This window comes from Euprymna scolopes, chromosome 43 (assembly GCF_053919585.1).
Source record: "Euprymna scolopes isolate OS-2025 chromosome 43, ASM5391958v1, whole genome shotgun sequence".
NCBI lineage: Eukaryota > Metazoa > Mollusca > Cephalopoda > Sepiida > Sepiolidae > Euprymna > Euprymna scolopes.
In genome coordinates this window covers 36,728,566-36,754,407 of record NC_136524.1, presented here as the reverse complement: position 1 = coordinate 36,754,407, position 25,842 = coordinate 36,728,566, and the positions used below count along the sequence as shown (strand labels likewise).

General features: G+C 29.5%; 1 protein-coding gene across 1 annotated transcript in view; it reads right to left on the bottom strand.

Annotated features, from left to right (window-relative positions):
* The window catches only part of LOC145268290 (transmembrane protein 47-like), a 33,689-nt gene extending 23,100 nt beyond the window's left edge, over positions 1-10,589 (bottom strand). Inside the window, exon 1 of the mRNA XM_080123697.1 lies at positions 10,078-10,589. Coding sequence (XP_079979823.1) covers positions 10,078-10,107 — 30 coding nt within the window. The 5' untranslated portion in view covers positions 10,108-10,589. The remainder of the gene's footprint in view (positions 1-10,077) is intronic.
* Positions 10,590-25,842: the final 15,253 nt, after the last annotated feature.

The window sequence follows — 25,842 nt, the reverse complement described above, 5'->3', positions numbered from 1 at the left end:
TTAATCTAATTTATAAACTCAGTATGTGTGTCTGTCTATAATAATATATATGAAATCTGCATAAATTAAAATATCAGATTTAAGCATATTTTACAACCAAGTATTTTACGACTGGGCAATGCCGGTTGCCCCCTGCTAGTTTCAAATATAGTAATGTCTATAACTGTTTTTTTTTTAATTGAAAATAACATAATATGTGGTGCTGTAACTAAAAATAAACCATGTTGTGAACAAACAATTATAAAACAGTACACGGAGTCAACGAATTGAAACAAATTCGAAGAAAAGAAATTAATGAATTTCAAACTTTAAAAATACTAATAAAAATGATCATATAAATGACATTTTTGTTTTTAAACTTTTGTTTAATTTTTTGGTTTATGGAACGGAGAAAACCTATTTTTATAGAACAAATTTCGTTTCTTTATGTCCTGATGTATTTCGGTTATTTTATGGACCTAATTGATACTTGCCCCTAGTGATCCACACAGAAATCAAAATAGTATTTCAACAGTGTCTTTAGATTACTTTAAATATATCGAAACTTATTTGAATGTTCTGTTCATTTCTATAAGATCCAAGCAAATCTAGTTGCGAGATGATTGGTCTCAAAGAATTCTTTGTTATATGCATTCACTCTAGTCAGATTGAACAGCCTTTCTCCAAAGGAGGAAATGTCAAGGGAATATTAAATTCACAGGTGGTCCCCAGTCACCTGTAATGTTTGGTGCATTTTTAGTCAGGAGGTCAGTATCTTCAGACAGCCTAATGTGGTAGCACCAAATGCCCTAACAAGTATTACCACTCTGAGCCAAAGTGAACCTGGGAGCAATGGTAACTAATGGCCAACCCCAGATTTCCCACAGCCTCCAAATGGGGTCTCACCACTAGATGTCTTTTAAAGTCATATGCAGATGAAGAAAGTAAATTGATATAGTTAGTTTATGCCTGGACACATCTAACCGGAATTGAATAAAAAAGGAGGCCACCATCTCCCAAGAAAAACACCAACAAGAGTTGTTTTGGTACACTGTTTTTTTTTTTTTATCACTAGATGTGAATATTAGGCCAAGAAGTCTGAACGCTAAACTCCTGAGCAGGGTATTATCATCCATGGTAATTCTTAGAGTTTTGAAAAATCAAGGAGCTTTTGTTTTGGTTTTTATTTGTCAATTTCAACATATAAGGTCCGCCACAGAAAGCAAGTTATTCGGAAATCCACACAGGTGATTTGTTTATTGTGGTGAAGGCTTTGTGCAGAACCAACCACTTTTTGGTACAACTGCTAATCTTTGTTGGTGCAAGGGCTGCCACAAGAGAGACCATCAAGCAGACCTCAGGTTTTTACATCAGAGTTTTTCCTTCTTTTAGATGCATGGCTTAAAGAAGACTGAGGCTGCATCTTTCCCAGTGGATTAAACGCACCCCCCCTCCCAGATACCAACCTAGATATTTCTACATCCCAGCACGGTACATACAATGGTTCCCAAATGGTTACCCATGTGCTACTTGTTAGACTCATCATTGCTTAACTTTGGTGATCTGGTGTTTCAACGTGATTATGCCATATATGTCTTGGTAACATACAATGCAACCATCCATGTTTGAAACTACAGTCTGGAACTCATTTTCTAAGGATTTAGCCATTGCTTTGGATATATATATATGTGTTCGATTTGTATGCCGAAGCATCAGCATTTTCGTAAAGAACTTCCACCACCACCCCTTGCATAAAACTAAATTAAACTAAATATAGACCCTTACGCCTAACAGCTATGTTCCAAAATTGATAACGAGTAGTAAGTTCACATGTACAGATAAATACTATACAGTAGAACCCGGGATGCAGCATTAAAACTCAGTAACAAAATACAGTACACTACGTAATACACATGTATATAATCAAATAACATTATAAATAACACTGTAAGGCAAGGCAAATATTGTAACCAGGGGCCAGAAAAGTATTATATTCTACATCGTAACATGAAAAAAAAAAAAAAAAAAACATATCCTAGAGCCACTGTATCCCGGGGTTCTATTGTACAAGCATAAACATACTTATTGGTACTTGTGTGGATTAGTGATCTTTTAAACCAACGCATTTCAGGTGAAAACATTATTAAATGCTTACATGTTATGTCGAAATTAGAATAAATGTAAAAAATTATAATAAGTGACCCAGTAGAAAAAATAATTACAAGTAAAAACTTTAAAAAAAGGTACTTGTACAGTTTAATCAAGACATTAAAAAATGAAAATATCCAAAAAAGTTTGAATTGTATGTATCCGTTATGGAACAAAGTTCTCCAAAAAAAAATTTCACTTAATTTCATCAAGTAGTTTTTTTTTTTTTACAGCGAAAAAACAATTTGTTATGATACCGAGCAAAAGGTTTGATGTTTCCGAAGAAAAGCTAGTATTAAAGATGGGGAGGGGTGTTGGCACTTTAACTGGAGTTATTTCCCTGCGGCTGACTTTAACGCGCTCTCATAAAAACGTGTTTTTCCGCTGTAAAAAAAAAAAAAAAAAAAAAAAAAAAACTAGATCAAATTAAGTGAAATTTTTTTTTCGGAGATCTTCGGTCCAAAACGGATATGTACAATATAACCTTTTTTTTTTTTTTTTCGATATTTTCATTTTTTAATGTCTTGATTAAACTGTACAAGTACCAAAAAAAATAGTTTTATCAAATTATCGAGTTCTATTGTATGTTTTAATGTGGAAGTTGGGCGACCAATTCAGTATGACAAACTGACTTATCTCCCTTGACTTAAATGAAGAGTCTGTCATTCTTAAATAGATCGTAATTATGGATGATATTTTTTACTTAAAAAATACATATAGCACATCTACTGGATCATTTTTCGTAATTTTTGGAATTTTAGGTACCTCCAACATGCGCCACAATTTTACCCCACCCCCCACCCCAATATGCAACTGTAATTTAATATCATCCTTTTTTATCATTTAAAAGAAGCTTCAAATAAACTGCTAATAGTTTTAAAGAATTTTACAGCATACAAAAATAATGAAAATGCGGGACAAAAACTGTGTTTACATTATCGACGCTTTAAAACAACATTGATGTTTTTGAAGCTGTAGACGTAATAATAGTCATATCTTCCTGAAATTTTCGATATTTATTCATTCTTACATAATAAAAGTGTTAAATATACTAGAGGAAATAGTTTTTTTTAGGTGTTCTACCCCCCACCCCCCTATATTTCATGTTACGAAAACTAAACAAAATAAATGTAGGTTGATAAAAATTCCAACATTTTTTAAAGCTGAAATGATCAAATAATTAAAAAATAGTTATATATATATATATATATATATATATATATATATATAGTTTAGAGCGTTAGAGGAAAAGAGCAAGCTCAATTCTATGAGAGGAGACTTATCTGGACATTATAAAGCTTAAGTATCTTTGGAGCTTATATATGAAAACAATAGGAGTGGGAAATGAAGTCACAGAACTATATATTGGTGGATATAGATGGGTTCATTTATTCAATAAGAAAATACAATCAATTAGCTAGGGGATAGAAGGGGCTCTTTATGCCAAAGCATTTCAAAGCCTAATGCTTCTCATCAGAAGAGTAGAGAAGATGCTAGGTAACAGTGGTTATGCGGCATCTAGCGTGGGATTCATTAGGAACGAAATAGATCAAATAAAATTGAAATTATATATGATGTTGGGGGGTCGAATTCTAAATAAAGGAGGAGCGTATTATATATATAGTGTAATGCAGAAAGGTTTATAGAGTCTTTATCATAGTCTTAAGTGTATGTAGTATATGTTTTAGGATTAAAGTTGGGGCTTAACTGGATATAATTTTAATTTGTTTTAATTTGTTTTGATCTATTTCGTTCCTAATGAATCTAACGCTAGACGCCACATCCTCACTATGTTACCTACTCTAAGTAATTTTACTACTCTACTCTTCTGGTGAGAAGTATTAGGCTTTGAAATGCCTTGGCATAAAGAGTCCCTTCTATCCCAACTAATCGATTGTATTCCTTTATTGAATAAATGAACCAATCTATATCCACCAATATATAGTTCTGTGTCTTCATTTCCCACTCCTATTGTTTTCATATATATATATATATAAAATCCTACGTAAATTTTTACGATGTGCCTCAGCATATAATAAACACCCCAACTTCCCATGTTAAGAACGGCTTTCAGAATAAATATCCCCCAACCTCGAAAGCCGTTCTTAACATGAGGAGGTTGGGGGTGTTTATATTACGCTGAGGCAGGTCGTAAAAAATACCAAATCCTGTTATTTATTTCACTTACCTTAAAGTTGTAAATAAAATTGGACATAAAAATCAATATTATCATGCTAAAAAACAAAAACAAATACTTTTCTTGATAATTTTTTTTTCTCGGTAATATAATTATTTGATTTACAACAAAAATACAGAATTCTAAAAAATAATTATTTTTAAAAAGCTTTAAATGATATTAATTTTAAATATTACGCAATATGCAGTTTAAACAAAAAAAATTTTATAACACGTTTCCAATAATAAAAAAAATATATTCATATATGACTCTTGAGATAATAAAAATTGCAAATCCCAAATCAGCTTAAAAAAAAAAAAAAAAAAAAAAAATTTGTTTTGATTTTATTATTTAAATTGATAGAGGGTAATCTGTATTTTTTGGCAACTTTTTTCAAAAAAAGTATGGAGGCCTACAAGCAACATTATCTTTAGATACAGAAGTATCAACAAAAGATGTTAAAAATAATTTTATTTTATTATCTGTCGGCTGTGTAGTTTATTAATAAAAATTAAGGTAAGTCATATTGCTTTTTATCCATAGCAAAAAAGAACATTACCTCCATTAAACATTATAACATGAATGCCCATACATAGAAATTGACACAACACACAAAATGATGATGTTGCTGTTAATGTGTAGAATGCTGACGTTTTACACACCTTCGTGGTGATGCCTATGGAATTTATATTAATTTCAAAATGACACACAAGTACATAATGATGTTTCCACCTGAAATGCGTTGGTTTAAATGATCACTAATTTACACATGCACTAGGTGTATCAGAATTTTGGGGGAATTTTTGTCACCCCTAACACAAAACTGTGAATAAAATATAAAAAACTCGTAAGTTCTGTTTAAAGTGGGTTGTTTATTTTCTTTATGGAATATACTTCTAAAATGAACTATTAAAGTTGCTTAAAAAATAATAGAAATATTTTTTATTTTTCAAAAAAACAGTGTTTACAAAGCGCCTGCGCGCGTTCATGCAGCCATGTTTTTTACATAATGAAATCAATTGACTTTTACGAGTTAAATATTTTTCAGTTTTTAAACTTTAAAAATCTATCAAAATTTTTCTATTGGTTCAATTTTTACGATGTTTTCAGGGTCAATGTGAAATTTTATACTCTTTCCAATAATATATAGAATATTTTAGACAAATGTTTTTTTTAATTCACCCCCCCCATTTTGAAATGTCTATTAAAATTTAAATAATTTACTCAAAGTTTTATATATCTCAAATTGAAGATAAAAGCTCCATAAATGAAATATTCTAATTTAAAACAAAAAAGAAGAGAAGTGTTTTTTGTAAAGTCCAAAGTGTAAAACCTTTTTTTTTAAAACCAGGTTGATTTTTTTTTTAAAGTGGAAGCTTATGTTATGCTTAGATTGTCAAGTAAATATTGCACGCTGACGACAATTTTTTCTAATTCATTCGATGTTTTCTTTCTTTTTTTTTAGATATTTAAAAAAAAAAATTCACTCTATAAAGAAGAATTAAAATATATTAAATCAAAAATTCATGTATTTCTTTTAAGAGAATAAAAAAAAAAATGGAAATTTGGTAGAGCAAATTTTTAGTAATCAGCCAAAATCCATGAATGAAATGTTATTATTTTGCAAATATGGTAGCATATACTGACCACTTTGTAGTTGAAATGAAATATATCAAAAATACAAAAAGGAGATAAGGCTGCATGACATAAATAATTATTTTTGTCACTTTGATGCTTCCGTATATAACAAATCGAAGAACATCCGGTTTCGCTAATGACGGATAACAATTGTCGAAAAGACGTTTTTCCAGGACTCTTGGTTTAAAAATCCTTTTATTTAAAAAATACATGGAATATAATATATAAATATGGACAACTTCTTATACATGAAGAATAGAAGCAACCATGGCTTAGTAATTTTGAACAGGTAAGTGATTTTTTGGCAGTTATATATATTCATTAGATTTCGATTAAGTTAAATTCGTTGATTTTCGTGAAATCTTTTTTAAAGAAAACCGATGAAAAAAAAAATGTATATTTTTCGATTAAACCTTTTATGATTTTAAAATTTGGTCTTTGCTCATTTTATTGAAATAAAAATTAGGGTTTGAAATTACATTTTTATATTGTTTTATATTGTTATAAGCTTGTAGACATGGAGAGCCTATTTAATCAAATGTTGGCAATGGCGTTTTGCCCAAAAATTCTGATACACCTATACATGCACCTACACCACTGAAGCGATGCGCACACTGATTTTTTTTTATATCAAAATTAGTATTGTAACAATTACACTACTGATCGATGACTTTCGCCATCTGTCATCATATATCAACATATAAATATTAAAAACAATTTTACGTTAAATTTACTTATAAAACTGATCCTTTATTCTAAAGTAACTTTTTTTCTGCCATGTTTTCGAGGTGCTCACACTTAATCACCTCTCCCCAATAATAATAATAATAATAATAAAACAGTAAAATCTTTTATTTTCTATGGAGTGATGGTGGAATTTAACTAAGGGAATTAATCTACAATACAGGCATCAATAAAAATAAAGCTTTGAAAAGAATTTGAAGTTCCGGGGGGATTTTTTTTCCCCCGCTCGGTCCCAAAAGCCAACAGAGTCTAGGTCATTTCTGGATACTTGTACAGTTTAATCAAGATATTAAAAAATGAAAATATCGAAAAAAGGTTATATTGTATGTATTCGTTTTGGACTGAACATCTCAAAAAAGTATTTCGGTACTTCTACAGTTTATCGCCGAGAATGGAGACGCCGTTTTTGTTTGTTTTTTGTTTTGTTTTTTTCGGGCACTCGTCATTAGATTAAGAGGGAGAAATCAGTATTTTAAACTATGGCCAAAGTAGGAAAAAAAAAAAAATTAAACTAGATATTAATTACTTCCGGAAATAACTATGAAAAAAAAAAAGTGGGTTTGTATTACTGTACACATAGATTCGAAAAAGTTGTCAAAAAACAAATATATAACAAATAAATGTTATAAAAGGCAAGATAAGTTACTTTTCTATCTAACTGGATATATTTTTCGTGTTTTTATTCAATGTAACATATTTATTCAGCTCGAAAAACATAGTGTTTACCGATGTATTCGAATATTCAAGATGGCGTCTGATTCTCTCTTTAACACGGTAAGTTTGGGAAAAGGTGTTATAAATAAAAATCAAGATAAAATACTGTTAAAAACTCGCTCAATATATGTTACCGTGACATAGGTTGACATATATTCGGCGGGTTTTTAATAGTATTTTGTATAGTTTTTTATTTATAACACCTTTTCCCAAACTTACCGTGTTAAAGAGAGAATCAGACGCCATCTTGAATTTTCCAATACATCGGTAAACACTATGTTTTTCGAGCTAAATAAACATGTTACATTGAATAAAAACACGAAAAATATATCCAGTTAGGTAGAAAAGTAACTTATCTTGCTTTTGATAACATTTATTTGTTATATATTTGTTTTTTGACAACTTTTTCGAATCTATGTGTACAGTAATACAAACCCAAAAAAGTAAATAAAGAACGTGAAAGAGATATATACGTAATTGTTTAATTGGAAATGTTTTGATTTAATTAATGAAAACGGGAAAACTTTTTATGAAACGTACACATTTTTTTATTATTATTAAAACAGAAAATGAAAATGACATATTCATAATTATTTAAACTGGGCGAGCGCGAGCACCGTTTGAAAATCAAAACATTTGTTGTATAAAAATGTATCAAAATATAATTGTAAAGACATTTATTAAAAAGTCTGCGTAAGAAGATATAATTTTAATAAAACAATTTTGTAATTTTTTTTGTTATTTATTTCCTACTTCGGTCATAATTTAAAATACTGATTTCTCCCTCGGATTTTCACAACAGGTGCCCCCCCCCCCAAAAAAAAATGGCGTCTCCATTTTCGGCGATAAATTGTAGAAGTACCAAAATTTAATTTAATTTGATTGAGTAGGGCTTTTTTTTTTTTTTTTTTTTTTTTTTACAGTGGAAAAGCACGTTTTTATGACAGCACATTGAAGGTAGTCTCTTTGAATTTTTTAACACGCCACGGGGAGATAACTCAATTTAAAACGCCGACACTCCCTCCCCATCTTTAATACTAGCTTCCCCCCCACACACACACACACCTAAAACTCGAACCTTTTGGTCGGTATCATAAAATGATTTTCGCTGTAAAAAAAAAACAAAAAAAAACTACTTAATAAAATTAAGTGAATTTTTTTTTTTCGGAGAACTTCATTCCATAATAGATACGTACAAAACTTTTTTCGATATTTTCATTTTTTAATGTCTTGATTAAACTGTACAAGTACCCGTTTCTGACATGTTTTTTTTTTCTCCCCTGTTGACTGCGGTCTGGTCATGTGCAGTTCTAGGAGGTTCACCCGACAGGCGTTGCCTTCTCATTCTTTAAGAAGTGGTTAAGCTAATCGCCTCAAGTGCTTTTTCCAGGAAATGCAGTCGGGGCTGCTCAGACATTTTTTTTTTTTTTTTTTTGCAGGCCTGAGCACAGCACACACCACACCACCACCACACCACTACTCCACTCCTGTAGAGCGCTGTCTCTTCAATTCCACTTTCCGACCGTTGAGTCACATTTTCCGATCGTGGGAGGGAGACATGATGCCACCTCTTGCGTTTTAAAAACTTGTTTTCTATAATTTGGTTCACAACAAATAATGGGTTGCACGAGAGCGTGTATATTATACTGTTTTTGTTTGTTTTTTTTGTTTGTTTTTTTGATTCGTGAGAAATACCGTTAAATAAACGATGCTTAAAATCAAGTTCCGTCCGTCTTTGTTTACATTCTTCATCAGTTAATATTTGGGTACTTGTGCTTTCACGATGAATGCCCTGGAAAAGTCACTTCTGTTTTCCAGTTTTCAAAATATGCAAACGAACTTGGCTGTTTTTTTTGTTTTTTTTTCGGCGTTACAGATATTTTTAAAATTGCTAAACATTAATCAGAAGTGGCATTTCCAGGGTATTCATCGTGAAAAGCACAAGTATCCAAATATCAGCTGACGAAGAATGTAAACAAAAACGGCCGGAACTTGATTTTAACCTAAACGATTAATTAAGTCCGGGGGGGGGGGCAATAAACTAAGAAAACTAGAAAATGAAAAAGGTTTTTATAGAACAACTAATTCTAATCACACGACACGGCCCGTGTGACACACGGGTAGTTTTAAGAGTTAAAAAAAAAAAAAAAAAAAAAAAATGCGGCGTACACTAAAATCAATAACTTCATCAAATATTCATATGCCTAGATAATTTTAAATAACTCCAACTTAAATAATTACATTTTCTATTCAAATAAAAAATATTTTAAAAAAATAAATTTTAAAAAAGAACACCTTTATGTCAATATGACCGAATTATTTCGGCGGTAAATTTACAGGTAAAACTATCACAACATTGAGGGTGAGGTGGGGGTATTAATGGGAGTGAAACACTAACTAAATAATCTAAAAAAAAAAAAATAAATAAATAAAAAATAAACATTTTTTTTAAATGAGTTATCATGAACAATAAATACATAAATAACGAATTATGATTTAATGGTAGAAAAAAACGATATTATCATTATTAAGGTGATAAAACTAAAATATTAGGGAAAATGTCACCTGTTGTGTTGTGAACATCCTCAAAAGAACATATAAAAAGAGTTTAACATGAAAACTTTTACGTTTTATCTTTCGTTATTATTTAAAATTAAAAATAAAAAGAAATGAATTACCTTAAAGGGTCTAATGACGGTAACAGACATTGTCGTTGCTTGGCTGGGAAAAAAAGAAAACTTTAAAAAGTTTGTTGTGTTTGTTTTGTTTTTCGGAAATTGCCAAATTAATGCTTACCTCCCCTTGATTTCAGGTAAATGTTATGAAACACAGAGGGCGTTAAGTAATGTACCTAAGAAAAGAAAAAAGAAAACTCGAGGAAGAAAAAAAAATGTTCGTGCTAATATTCATATAAAATAACATCTCAATGGATAAGTTAAAAAAAAACAAAAAAAAAAAAACACACACACAATGGAAAGCAAAATCGTAAATCCGTATAACAAAAATGGGCGCGAAAGAAAACGTATTATCATGAAAATAGAGGAAAGTGATGTCTTGCTATGCGCTTTCTCGATTCCCCTAAACATTTGAAATAGTCTTGGCCCCCATTTTTTTTTTTTTTACTAGCTAACTTTTTTTTTCTTTGCACACAACTGGGTTATGTATATTATAAAATCAATCTCTCTCTCTCTCTCTCTCTCTCTATATATATATATATATATATATATATATATATATATATATATATATATATATATATATATATATATATATATATATATATATAGATAGATAGATAGATAGATAGATAGATAGATAGAGTGTGTGTGCCCACAAAGTCTGGCTGCATAATCTACAGGGTGTCCACAAAATTTGCCTACATTAAGTAGCCAGACTTTGTGGACGCCCTGTATATATATATATATATATATATATATATATATATATATATATATATATATATATATATATATATATGTTTTATTTTTTATTACCTCTACAACAGTATTGAGCACTTTCTTCAGTTTCTACTAAATATATATATATATATATATATATATATATATATATATATATATAAGTGAACGTGTCTGTCTGTCGGTCTGTGTACATTTCCATACACAATAACTCTGTCAATTTTTCGTCTACAGACTCGAAATTTGATATACAGGGTACTGAGATTTGGGAAAATCTTTGGAATCCGTTTTCGGCCAGAAATTTGGCTGTTAAGGGGGTCAAAGTTCAACGATTTGACCTTTGAAAACTCTACCAAACTCCTCCGACAATTTTCGGTCTAAACACTTGACATTTTAGATATAGGTTCCTTGGACATGGATCTAACTTAATAACTTGATTTGAGCCTAAAATTATAAATGTTAAGGGGTCATAATAGGGGTCAAAGTTTAAAAAATTTGATCTCTGCCGTCTCTATCAAATTACTCAGACAATTTCTAATCTAAACATTTGAAATTTTACATAAAGGGTATTCAGAGATAGGGCAAGCTTTTTAATCGGTTTGGGTCGAAAATTTAAGCTTCTGAGAGGTCAAAGTTCAACAGATTTGACCTTTGCGGTGTCTAGAAAACTACTCACTGAATTTGGGGTCAAATCATTTAAAATTTACACATCACGGGTATTCACACAGGTGTCAAGCATTTTAATCAGTTTTGAGGCGAAAATTTGGTTGCCAAAATGTCAAAGTTAAAAGAGTTGATCTTTGCCGATTCTATGAAATTTCTCCACCAATTTTGGGTCTAAAGACTTGAAATTTTAAATGTAGGTAACTTGGACATGGGTAAAACTTTATATTTTGATTTGAAACCAAAATGATTAATGTCAAGAGGGTCAAAATTGGCGTCCAATTTATAAAAATTTACATCTGTGGTCTCTACGAAATTACTCAGACAATTTTAGATCTAAATAGTTGAAATCTTACATGAAGTGTATTCACACGTTGGGCAAGTTATGAACAGTACATAGGGCCCGAGCAAAGTCGGGCTGAATTGCTAGTATATATATATATATATATATAGATAACAAGCAGCAAAAACAATACTTTAATTAAATTAATTAAAATTTGAATAAGTTTTGTAAATTTTTATATCAAAAAATTTGTTGATAAATTTTTACAATGTGTTCCAGCATCTTATAAACACATCAACCTCCTCATATTGTTTTTTTTTTCAAAGGCATCACCACTTATCAAGGCCAAGAGGCCACTCGAGAATAAAGGTTAAAGAGTGTACAGTACATAATTGGAAGATAAAGTAAGCGTTAGTAATGGAAATTTGGTAAATTTGTTAACTTATATGGAATGGCTCATCAAAAACTTGTTTACGTTAGGCTTGAAGACAACCATATTGTAGTAAGCTGGAAAGCAGGAAAACGGAAGACAATTCCACAGGCGTGCAGTTCTAAGAAAGAAGCTTTGTTCATGGAATCTACGTTTACGTTTAGGCACAGATAAAGAGTGGGGGGGAATTATTGATAATGTTTTCAGCTAGATGAGTGTTTCTTGTGAAAGTTTGGCGAGGGGGGAACCATAGATTGAAGCTCAGGCGAGCACTTGCCATGAAAATAACGATAAAGCAGAGACAAACTCGCAACATGTCTTCTGTGAGAAAGAGGTTGCAGGGAAGAGAAAAGGACATTCCCTACGAGGCTACAAAGTCTATTTTGAACTCTATCAAGACAGGATAAGTCTTTTCTAGCAGCTCCTGCCCAGATGTGGCAACAGTACTCCATCCTTGGAGGTACCTGGCTATTATATAGATAGAGAACTGCATCAGCAGTGAGATATCTACTGGATCGATAGAAGGATCCCACCATTTTTCCACCAGCCTTGGCAACAGATTTAATGTATGTGTTCCATTTAAGATCAGGAGTAAAGGTCAAACCTAGAAGCTTGTCAAAACATAAGGCCTCCCCAAGACGAGAGCCATTCATTTCAATTGATGCCAGATGGAGATCAGAGCATTGATGATGTAAAGATAGAAACTTGGTTTTAGATACATTAAAAATAACAAGCTACCTCTTTCCCCATTGTACCACTTGCTCAAGATCAGAGGAGAGAGAATCGGAGAGAACTTGGTTGTTTATGATCTTAGATGTGCTACCATGGATAGTAGTGTCATGAGCAAAAATGTCTACGAATGATGTAAGGATGTCATTTGGAAGATCATTAATGTAGATCAGGAAGAGAGTTGGGCCTAGGATAGACCTCTGAGGGACTCCAGCATTAATACTGTGAGCTTCTGATTTCTGCCCATCAACCACTACTATTATGAATCTATCAGAGAGAAATGATTTAATGATTGAGAAGACATTTCCAGTTATACCATAGCTGGAGATTTTGTGAAGTAAACCTTTATGCCATACTCTATCAAAGGCTTTTGATATGTCGAGAGCAATTGCCCTAGAAAGGTAACCTCCGTCGAGAGATTCGCTAATCCTATGAGATATAACTGTAAACACATCTGCTGTAGATCAAGCAGAACGGAAACCATATTGCATGCCACTAAGAAGGTTATTTTTGCTGAGATGGTTGATTACTTCTCTATTTAACACAGATTCCAGCAACTTACTCCTGACGCACAGGAGACTTATTGGCGTGTACTGGGAGGGAGATGAGCGATCACCTGAATTCTGAAATACAGGGCATATTGATGAGGTTTTCCAGAGTGATGGGAAGAAATTCTCCTTAAGACAACGTTTTGTAAGTATGGGCGTTAGTTTTGGTTGAAGTTTTTTGATTACTATAATTGGAATACAGTCAGGGTCGGTTGCTTTACTGGAATCAAGGTTTTTGATTAGCTTGACAACATCACATACAGATATTTGTATATCACATAGCACGTTTTCTGATACAGGAGGAAATATTGGGGGTTGGCGGCTTTTTAAGAACGGCTTTTGGAATAAAAATGCCCCAAACCTTGAAAGCCATTCTTAACATGGGGAGGTTGGAGGGAAGGGTTTATTTCGAAAGCCATTCTAAACATTTGGTGGTTGGGAGTGTTTATACTACGCTGAGGCAGGTCGTAAAAAAAATACCAATTATTTAAATATATATATTAATTCTTTAATATTTATAATATACTTTAGTTTTACCATCTTGGATCATTTTGGTACATTTAATTGTAATTTTTATTTTACTGCCGTACAGACGGTGGGGTTTCAATCCTGGCTTGAGGTAGTTGCCTGTCTAGCCGCACTGATGAGCTGTGAAACAGCGAAACAGTACTGTATGTGGATGACTATATATATATATTTGAAAAAAAAAAACAATATGAGGAGGTTGATGTGTTTATAAGATGCTGGAACTAATTAAATTTACCAAAATGATCCAAGATTGTAAAACTAAAGTATATTATAAATATTAAAGAATTAACATTTATAAAGTAATCTCAACCAGATGCAAAAGCTCGATAAAACCAAGTAGGAGATAGAGCTTATAATAGGACTATCCACTTATTAAGTGTTTCCTTTTCAGATTAAATATGTTTTTAACTCTTTTTCAAAGTGTTTTTTAACATGTTTTATATACATATACTAGCAAAAGTACCCATTGTTGACTAGGTCCAAAAACAGCCGACAGAAAATGGACTCTGATTTATGAAAGTATGATAGGTTATGAAAAGGAAGGATTGTAAAGAGATAGCTTCGAATTTGGGGGTATTAAAACCAAAGCAAAATATGATGAAAGTAAAAATAAAATAGATAAACCCCATAATTTATTATACCATACCTGTTCACACTGAAACACTTATCACAATATTCTGTGGATATATATTAAAAAACCTTGTTAAACTTTGTGACATATTTCCATTCTATAGAGTTCAGGCCCGAATGTACACCCCATAATTTTATTATACCATATTTCTTCAAACTGAAACATAATTATCAAAGTATACTTACGCAGATAGATATGAAAAGTCTCTATTAAAGTTTGTGCCTATTTCCATTCTATGTAGGCCAGGTGCAAACGCAGACCCCACAATTTTATTATACCATCCCTATTTAAGTTAAAACATACTTATCAAAGTATTATTATGTAAATCTATATCAAAAACACTTGTAGACGTTTTTTTTTTTTTTTTCATATTTAAATTTTTTATTTTCATACTTTGTGGACCAGACGTGAACGCAGACCGCACAATTTTAATGAACCACCGTTCTGCCAGATCAAACATACCCATTCCTATCTCGATACATCTATCATTATATGTGATCAGTTTTCTATAATAGTCAACCATATAGGAGTCTATTCGGGACCAGACACACACACACACATACATTCAGCTTTATATATATATATATATATATATATATATATATATATATATATATATATATATATATATATATATATATATAATAGTGCAGAAGTTCAGAAAAACATTGGTACCATCGTTTCCTTCTTTGTTTCAGTTAAGGGGAGATAATCCATGTTTCAGTTGGTCCAAGGGAGGTAATTAATCTATCTTATTTATTTTTAACCTTTTATTTATTTTATTTTATTTTAAATAGTTGAGGGAGGTATGCAGGCTATTTGATTTCTAAGTCTTTTATATATGTGTATTGTATTATTTAAGGTATACTTAATTTTTATACTTATATTTATGCTTACAATTCCAGATCTTGAGCGCATGGTACAGTGGGGGAAGAGGTGGCTGGTCACCTTTAATGCATCTAAAACCAAGCTCCTATCTTTACACCATAAACGCTCTGATCCCCATCTGGCATCAATCGAAATGGATGGCTCTCGTCTAGGGGAAGCCTCATGTTTTGATAAGCTTCTGGGTTTGACCTTTACTGATCAGAAATGGAACACATACATCAAGTCTGTGGCCAAGGTCGCTGGGAAAATGGTGGGATCCTTCTACTGCTCCAGAAGATATCTCACTACGGATGCAGTTCTCTATCTGTATAAAAGCCAAGTACGTCCAAGGATGGAGTTCTGCTGCCACATCTGGGCAGGAGCTGCTAAAAACAGTCTATTCTGCCTTGACAGAGTACAAAATAGACTTTGTGGCTTAGTGGGGGATGTCCTTTTCTCTTCCCTGCAACCTCTCTCCAACAGAAGAGACGTTGCAAGCCTATCTTTGTTTTATCGTTATTTCCATGGCAAGTGCTCGTCTGAGCTCCAATCTCTGGTCCCCCTTCGCTAATCTTTCATGAAAAATACCCGTCTAGCTGAAACCACTGTCAATAATTTCCCCCACTCTTTATCTGTGCCTAAATCAAAACGTACATTCCATGAACAAAGCTTCTTTCTTAGAACTGCATGCCTGAGGAACTCTCTTCTGCTTGCCTGTTTCCCTCCCGACTTCAACTTAGATGTCTTCAAGTCCAACACAAACAAATTCCTGATGAACCGCCCCCTTAAGTAATGACACTTTATCAAATCTCCAATACTATTACTATGATACTATCCCATTGATTACTGTACACACAATAACCCTTATCCCCGAGTGGCTTCTGGACCTTGATAAGTGGTGACCTCCATGGAAAAAAAAAAAAGGTAAGGGACTTTACCTCCAAGGATGGCTACTCGGCTAGTTCCCATCAAGCTATTGTAAGAAAATTTAATTATCTATCAAATTTTCCTGAATCTCCAATTAAAACGGTTAGAAGTGAAGCATGCAAAGAAAAATATGAGACAAAAATTCAAAATGTCAGAATGAGGAGGCCAGAGACAGAAATATATTTTATAGATATATTTTTGTGGGGTTTATTTATTTATTTTATCTACAAACAAACAAGCAAAAAGGCGGTCGCCACTAGCCCCTGAGGAAGGTTGGGGGGGGGGTTAGATTAGTTCCGGGATGGGATCAATAGTTCGTTTAATGATACATTCGCACCGATAAAAACCGGCTGTTGAAAACAACATAAAAGTCGTTTTGGTGGGGAATAGATAAAGACAAATTCACAAACCTTTTTTCTCTTACTTTTCGGAACCCAGCGAAAAACTCAGTCATCACTTGCCAAATAGTGACAAACCCAGAATCTCCTTTTCTTCCTCCTTTTCTCCCCCTCGTCTCTCTTTCTTCTTTCCGGCTACACCTGGGGTTCCCTATGTGACCTTGGCATGGTCTTACGTCGATTCTAAAAATAGCTTGACTCTGGCAGCATTGCAGTCATTTAGTTTCTTTCTGCCATGGACTTATGTCTAATGCTTGACTTACGTCCACTCTTATGTTTCATTTTTCTTCCCCCTGCGTTCTCCGGGCCTAGAACCGTGACACCTCCATCAAGACCAGAGGTTTGAGGAATATATATATATATATATATATATATATATATATATATATATATATATATATATATATATATATATATATGTGCTTATAGCCAAATTGAATATTGAAATGCTCATATCTTTGGTTCTATGGGACGAAACTATATGAAAATTTGCAGGCTTTTTGAAGATTATAATACTATTCTATGATTAAAATTTTATGACAATTGGTAAAAAACAACCTATATTTTCTAAACCAATAAAATATGCCCAGATTTGACTACATTTGTATATATAGTATCCTGGCAAGCCAGCTTCAGTTTTGCTGATTTGGGATGAATTTTGCTTAGGGTTTTTTTTTTGTTTCGTTGTCTCTCCTGTGGTTTTGCCAGACCACTAATTATATATATATATATATATATATATATATATATATATATATATATATATATATATATATAGAGAGAGAGAGAGAGAGAGAGAGAGAGAGATAGATACACCACTTTTTTAGGCAACTTTTTAAGTTCCAAATCTCAGCGACTACTGATCAGAATTTAACAAATGGAAGCTTGTTGGAAAGGTAGTGACCTGAATTATGTAGTGAGCTATGTTATATTTGCCCTGAAGGTTGCACATTAAATGGGTCATCCATTATCCAGAGCCTGTTTTTGGCACTTTTTTACAGCTATAAAATGTTTCAATCATGGATATTTATATCCTAAAATCATATATCATAGGTATTTATATCCTAACCTTAATTTTATTATATTTTTCTTAAATAATTTCTTCTTTTTTTTTTTATATAAAAAAATAAGAATTTCTGGTCTGTGGACATTAAATTAAATATACGAAAACATATATTTTCTTTTTCATTCATTTATCGTTTGGATATTAGTCACTCTGACTAAAATACAAGCATGTGAATTATTTTCTGGTATTTTCAATAAATATTTGGGGATTTCTCCAAATATAATTTCAAATAATGACTTTTTGTCGCTAATTTTTTTTTCTAATTCTCAGATTTCCCCAAATAAATTTAATAAATTTTCTTCACTTTCTCTGCCAGTATATCTTTTTTTTTTTTTTAATTTTATAAATATGTATGGATAAAAAATCAATACAAAAATTATATAAATATAAATGTTTATATCTTTTCTGTATTTATTTGCTATGTGTTGACGTGTAGGAATACAAAAAGTCTTTTGAAAAAAATGCAAATGGTTCTTTCAAAAGCACATAATTTTCGACCGATCCTTCAGTCTTCTTCAGTGTGAATGATCTTCTTTTTTTTTTTTTTAATTTTCGTTTTTTTCCCCCAGAAATGAATTTGTCTACAACTTCACAAAATTGTCCATAGATGAAAAAATAACTAAAAATTGCATAATAAGAGATCAATTGTCTCAACTTGTATATATGTTAAAAGGTTTGATAAAATAAAGTGCATTCAGATATCTTTCTCAACATTCTTAAATTGTGCTATCATAAAAAGAGAAAAATAAATTTACATAAATACAATTTTATGACATAGGAAATTGTATGCACTGAGATGAAAAATAAGATGTTGATTGTTCAACACCAAAATCTCATCTACAAAAAAAAAAAAAAAATTCAAATTGTCATGTGCCTGTATTTACAATTTAAAAACTGTCACGGGACGAAAATCAATTAATTAAATGATAATTTAAAGACCATCATGTAAACATAATTAATTAAATGATAATTTAAAGACCATCATTTAAACATAATTAATTAAATGATAATTTTAAAACTATCATTTAAACATAATTAATTAAATGATAATTTAAAGACCATCATGTAAACATAATTAATTAAATGATAATTTAAAGACCATCATTTAAACATAATTAATTAAATGATAATTTAAAAACTATCATTTAAACATAATTAATTAAATTATAATTTAAAGACCATCATTTAAACATAATTAATTAAATGATAATTTAAAGACCATCATTTAAACATAATTAATTAAATGATAATTTAAAGACCATCATTTAAACATAATTAATTAAATGATAATTTAAAGACCATCATTTAAACATAATTAATTAAATGATAATTTTAAAACTATCATTTAAACATAATTAATTAAATGATAATTTAAAGACCATCATTTAAACATAATTAATTAAATGATAATTTAAAGACCATCATTTAAACATAATTAATTAAATGATAATTTAAAGACCATCATTTAAACATAATTAATTAAATGATAATTTAAAAACTATCATTTAAACATAATTAATTAAATGATAATTTAAAGACCATCATTTAAACATAATTAATTAAATGATAATTTAAAGACCATCATTTAAACATAATTAATTAAATGATAATTTAAAGACTATCATTTAAACATAATTAATTAAATGATAATTTAAAGACCATCATTTAAACATAATTAATTAAATGATAATTTAAAGACCATCATTTAAACATAATTAATTAAATGATAATTTAAAGACCATCATTTAAACATAATTAATTAAATGATAATTTTAAAACTATCATTTAAACATAATTAATTAAATGATAATTTAAAAACTATCATTTAAACATAATTAATTAAATGATAATTTAAAGATCATCATTTAAACATAATTAATTAAATGATAATTTAAAAACTATCATTTAAACATAATTAATTAAATGATAATTTAAAGACCATCATTTAAACATAATTAATTAAATGATAATTTAAAGACCATCATTTAAACATAATTAATTAAATGATAATTTAAAGACCATCATTTAAACATAATTAATTAAATGATAATTTAAAAACTATCATTTAAACATAATTAATTAAATGATAATTTAAAGACCATCATTTAAACATAATTAATTAAATGATAATTTAAAGACCATCATTTAAACATAATTAATTAAATGATAATTTAAAGACCATCATTTAAACATAATTAATTAAATGATAATTTAAAAACTATCATTTAAACATAATTAATTAAATGATAATTTAAAAACTATCATTTAAACATAATTAATTAAATGATAATTTAAAGACCATCATTTAAACATAATTAATTAAATGATAATTTAAAAACTATCATTTAAACATAATTAATTAAATGATAATTTTAAAACTATCATTTAAACATAATTAATTAAATGATAATTTAAAGACCATCATTTAAACATAATTAATTAAATGATAATTTAAAAACTATCATTTAAACATAATTAATTAAATGATAATTTAAAGACCATCATTTAAACATAATTAATTAAATGATAATTTAAAGACCATCATTTAAACATAATTAATTAAATGATAATTTAAAGACTATCATTTAAACATAATTAATTAAATGATAATTTAAAGACCATCATTTAAACATAATTAATTAAATGATAATTTAAAGACCATCATTTAAACATAATTAATTAAATGATAATTTAAAGACCATCATTTAAACATAATTAATTAAATGATAATTTTAAAACTCTCATTTAAACATAATTAATTAAATGATAATTTAAAAACTATCATTTAAACATAATTAATTAAATGATAATTTAAAGATCATCATTTAAACATAATTAATTAAATGATAATTTAAAAACTATCATTTAAACATAATTAATTAAATGATAATTTAAAGACCATCATTTAAACATAATTAATTAAATGATAATTTAAAGACCATCATTTAAACATAATTAATTAAATGATAATTTAAAGACCATCATTTAAACATAATTAATTAAATGATAATTTAAAAACTATCATTTAAACATAATTAATTAAATGATAATTTAAAGACCATAATTTAAACATAATTAATTAAATGATAATTTAAAGACCATCATTTAAACATAATTAATTAAATGATAATTTAAAGACCATCATTTAAACATAATTAATTAAATGATAATTTAAAAACTATCATTTAAACATAATTAATTAAATGATAATTTAAAAACTATCATTTAAACATAATTAATTAAATGATAATTTAAAGACCATCATTTAAACATAATTAATTAAATGATAATTTAAAAACTATCATTTAAACATAATTAATTAAATGATAATTTTAAAACTATCATTTAAACATAATTAATTAAATGATAATTTAAAGACCATCATTTAAACATAATTAATTAAATGATAATTTAAAAACTATCATTTAAACATAATTAATTAAATGATAATTTAAAGACCATCATTTAAACATAATTAATTAAATGATAATTTAAAGACCATCATTTAAACATAATTAATTAAATGATAATTTAAAGACCATCATTTAAACATAATTAATTAAATGATAATTTAAAGACCATCATTTAAACATAATTAATTAAATGATAATTTAAAGACCATCATTTAAACATAATTAATTAAATGATAATTTAAAGACCATCATTTAAACATAATTAATTAAATGATAATTTAAAAACTATCATTTAAACATAATTAATTAAATGATAATTTAAAGACCATCATTTAAACATAATTAATTAAATGATAATTTAAAGATCATCATTTAAACATAATTAATTAAATGATAATTTAAAGACCATCATTTAAACATAATTAATTAAATGATAATTTAAAGACCATCATTTAAACATAATTAATTAAATGATAATTTAAAGACCATCATTTAAACATAATTAATTAAATGATAATTTAAAGACCATCATTTAAACATAATTAATTAAATGATAATTTAAAGACCATCATTTAAACATAATTAATTAAATGATAATTTAAAGACCATCATTTAAACATAATTAATTAAATGATAATTTAAAAACTATCATTTAAACATAATTAATTAAATGATAATTTAAAGACCATCATTTAAACATAATTAATTAAATGATAATTTAAAGACCATCATTTAAACATAATTAATTAAATGATAATTTAAAGACCATCATTTAAACATAATTAATTAAATGATAATTTAAAAACTATCATTTAAACATAATTAATTAAATGATAATTTAAAAACTATCATTTAAACATAATTAATTAAATGATAATTTAAAGACCATCATTTAAACATAATTAATTAAATGATAATTTAAAAACTATCATTTAAACATAATTAATTAAATGATAATTTAAAGACCATCATTTAAACATAATTAATTAAATGATAATTTAAAGATCATCATTTAAACATGAACAAAAAAGATCGTCTGGTCATTATTTTCAAGCGAAATTCCATAAAAAAAAAAAAAAAAATGCACAGCACAGCAAACCCTTACAAAATTGATATTTTTTAATCAACTTAACCCCAGAAAAAATAATTTAGAAAAAAAAGGATTCGTCCTTTTGGAACACAATTTTTAATGTTATCATGTATTAATACAGCCCAGAAAATTTGTCAGCTTTTTTTTTCTTTTTTTTTTTTTTTTCAAATTGAAAGACGCTAATTCCAGATTTGATTTATCGTATCTTTACTATTGTCATTTCTTTACCAAGAAAGGAATATGTGGGAGAAACTTAGTTTTAGTAGTGCTCTAAGGGCATTCTTAATTTTATTTGCCGTTTTCAGTAGTTCTCTGAAGGTCTCATGAGTTTTATTTCTTTTCTTTTTTTTTTTTACTCCTGATTGTCGTGATAGTTATGTCCCTTGTATAACTCGGAAATAGAGAGGAATTATTGCCCTTAGTTATTATTGATTTTCTTGTAATGGTGTTTCAAAAATAAAGCATGCGATGAAGCAACTCTGATCTTGTACGTCCATTATCACAACCATCTTATCTGATAATCCACATGATGCATATGTTGTTAGAATCGGAATTATAACGACACATTTATACCAAATAATGAATTACAAGAACACACTTATACCAAATAATGAATTATAAGGACACACTTATACTGAAAATGAATTATAAGGACACACTTATACCAAATAATGAATTACAAGAACACACTTATACCAAATAATGAATTATAAGCACACTTATACCAAATAATGAATTACAAGAACACACTTATACCAAATAATGAATTATAAGGACACACTTATACCGAAAATGAATTATAAGGGCAAACTTATAACAAATAATGAATTATAAGGACACACTTATACCAAATAATGAATTATAAGAACACATTTATACCAAATAATGAATTATAAGGACACACTTATACCAAAAATGAACTATAAGGACACACTTATACCAAAAATGAACTATAAGGACACACTTATACCAAATAATGAATTATAAGAACACACTTATACCAAAAATGAATTATAAGGACACACTTATACCAAATAGTGAATTATCCGTGACATTTTTTTTTTTCCATAATAATTAAACAAAAAAACATATATGTGCGTAGCTGGTAAACACTTAAGGTAAGATAATTACCTTTATACCGAAACAATAAAATTTAGCATGCCAACTTCATCTCAAGTACTTCCACCAGCAATATATTGAACCAGCACAAACCTTGCTAAATCAGTGGAATACAATAGCCAAAATGTGAATACAACCAAATGGTAGAAGACAACCTTGTAGTCGATCTCTTCATATTCGGCATTTATCTAAAGTCAGCGCAGAAATCCTTAATGAAGGAAGGTAATTATCTGAGTATAGCAAAAGCGATACGCATAGTAGAGACAGAAGAGGCAACTTGCAAGCAATTTGAAGCTGTACAAACTTCAGTAGAAGAAAACAGTGCACATGCAATTCAGGCTTAGAATAATAAAGAGCCAACACAGTGTGGGTAGCAAAAGATATTTTCGAGAAGAATGTCCAGCAAAAGGAAAATCATGCATGATATGCAACGAAGAGAGACATTTTTCTAATGTTTGCCGCTCTAGGATAGGTTGGTTGGTTGTTTTTGTTTTACGGCATATCAACCCTTTTCGGGTTATTTAATGCCGAATCCAAAGATTTTGAAGAAAATTTTGTTTTAATAGAATATATTTGTTGTTTTCAAGTCGGTTTCTATTTAACCCATAGTTGGGACCCTAACAGGTACTACCACTCTAGGTCAGAGTGGACCTGGAAGCAATGGTAATTAAAGGGTGGCTCCACACTCCCCAAAGCCCACAAGCTGGGGCCTCACCACTGGATATAGTTTAAGGTCATATCCAAGACCAAAAGCAAGTAGAAGACAGTCACAGTGGCATAAAAACAGGAAACTTCATTTTTATAATACCGTACACATCTAAAATGACAAGGTTTTCGAATATGGTTTTTGTTTTCTTCAGTGTTAAGCCACGGTCACAACTATTTAGATCTTCATATGTTCTATACATCTCTGGAGACATAACTATTTCCCATCACTTTTAGTCTCAGAGTGGAGCAACAGTACTAGCTTATGGATAGGTCGGTCGCAGGATAGAAAAAAAACAAAAAAAAACACAAGCAGCTGAAAGAATGATACAGTCACAATGGCATAAAAACAGGAAGCTCCACATGGTGACACAAAATGAATGCAATGCTAGTGGTTCAAATGAAGATATATATTTCCACACGATTCAGCAGTTACCATCACCTACTACAAAGGCATATGCCAAATTTAAAATTAGCAACAGACAAATGCAGATAGACGTCAATGCTAAGTGTTGTATTATGTGGGAGTAATTCCAGTTCAGGGGAGATAACTTGTGTTCCTTGATGTATATGACACTAAGGTCAATACAGGTTCTATGAGCAACATTTTGTCCAAGGAAATATATATAAAAAAAAAAAAAAAACTGCATGAAGTACCACGCAAAGTGACAGCAATACTATTAATTGCTTTTTGGTGGAACAATTGATTGAGAAGTAAACTGTTGGCTAGGAGTAAGATTCCGTAACAGATTTATAGGGGCAATATTCCATGTTGCAAATTCAAAACAATGAATATTGATAGGGCTACAAACATCATGGGAGTTATGATTAGTGATCCTAAACTTAGCTGTAAAATCAGGTACTACAGCTACAAAAAAATCATCAGATACAGACAAACGATGACAAGCATCTCAGTAAGATACAAAACCATTTCCAATGCTAAGATCCTGTCGTAAAGAGAAATTTAACTGAGAGACATCTGAAGTATTTGGTCCTATTGGTTGTCTACCTGGTGAATAAACTATTAATGTGGACTCAGAAGTACCACTAGTTGTACACCCACCTTGATGAATCCTGATAGCTCTAAAAGAATAATTAAAAATGAAATTGGACTCCTTAGTAGCCCAAGGCATAATGTCCCCTGTGACAAAATCAACACCATGCATGAATTCATTTATTTATGTAACTAAAACCAATGGTTTGGTGAGACTATGCCTAGACCCTCCCTTATGACTTAAACAAAGCAGTGTGCAGACCACATCATATAACTCCAAATTTGAGGACGTGTCTGCTGAGTTAAATGGCACAAAATGGCTCACAACCATTGACATCAAGTGTGGATACTTACACCTAAACCATGGACGAGAATTCAAGAAGACTTACGGCATTTATAACACCATATGGTAGATGTGTTAAACCGGTTTCCTGTATAAAAGTAAGTAAAATGCACTCCAGATGAATTTCAGAGAGCCATGAGAGAGAATTTGGTATTTGTACAGTTTAATCAAGACATTAAAAAATGAAAATATTTAAAAAAAAAAAAAAAGGTTATATTGTATGTATCCGTTTTGAACAAAAGTTTACTGTAATTTGATCGAGTAGTTTGTTTTTTTTATAGCAGAAAAAAAAA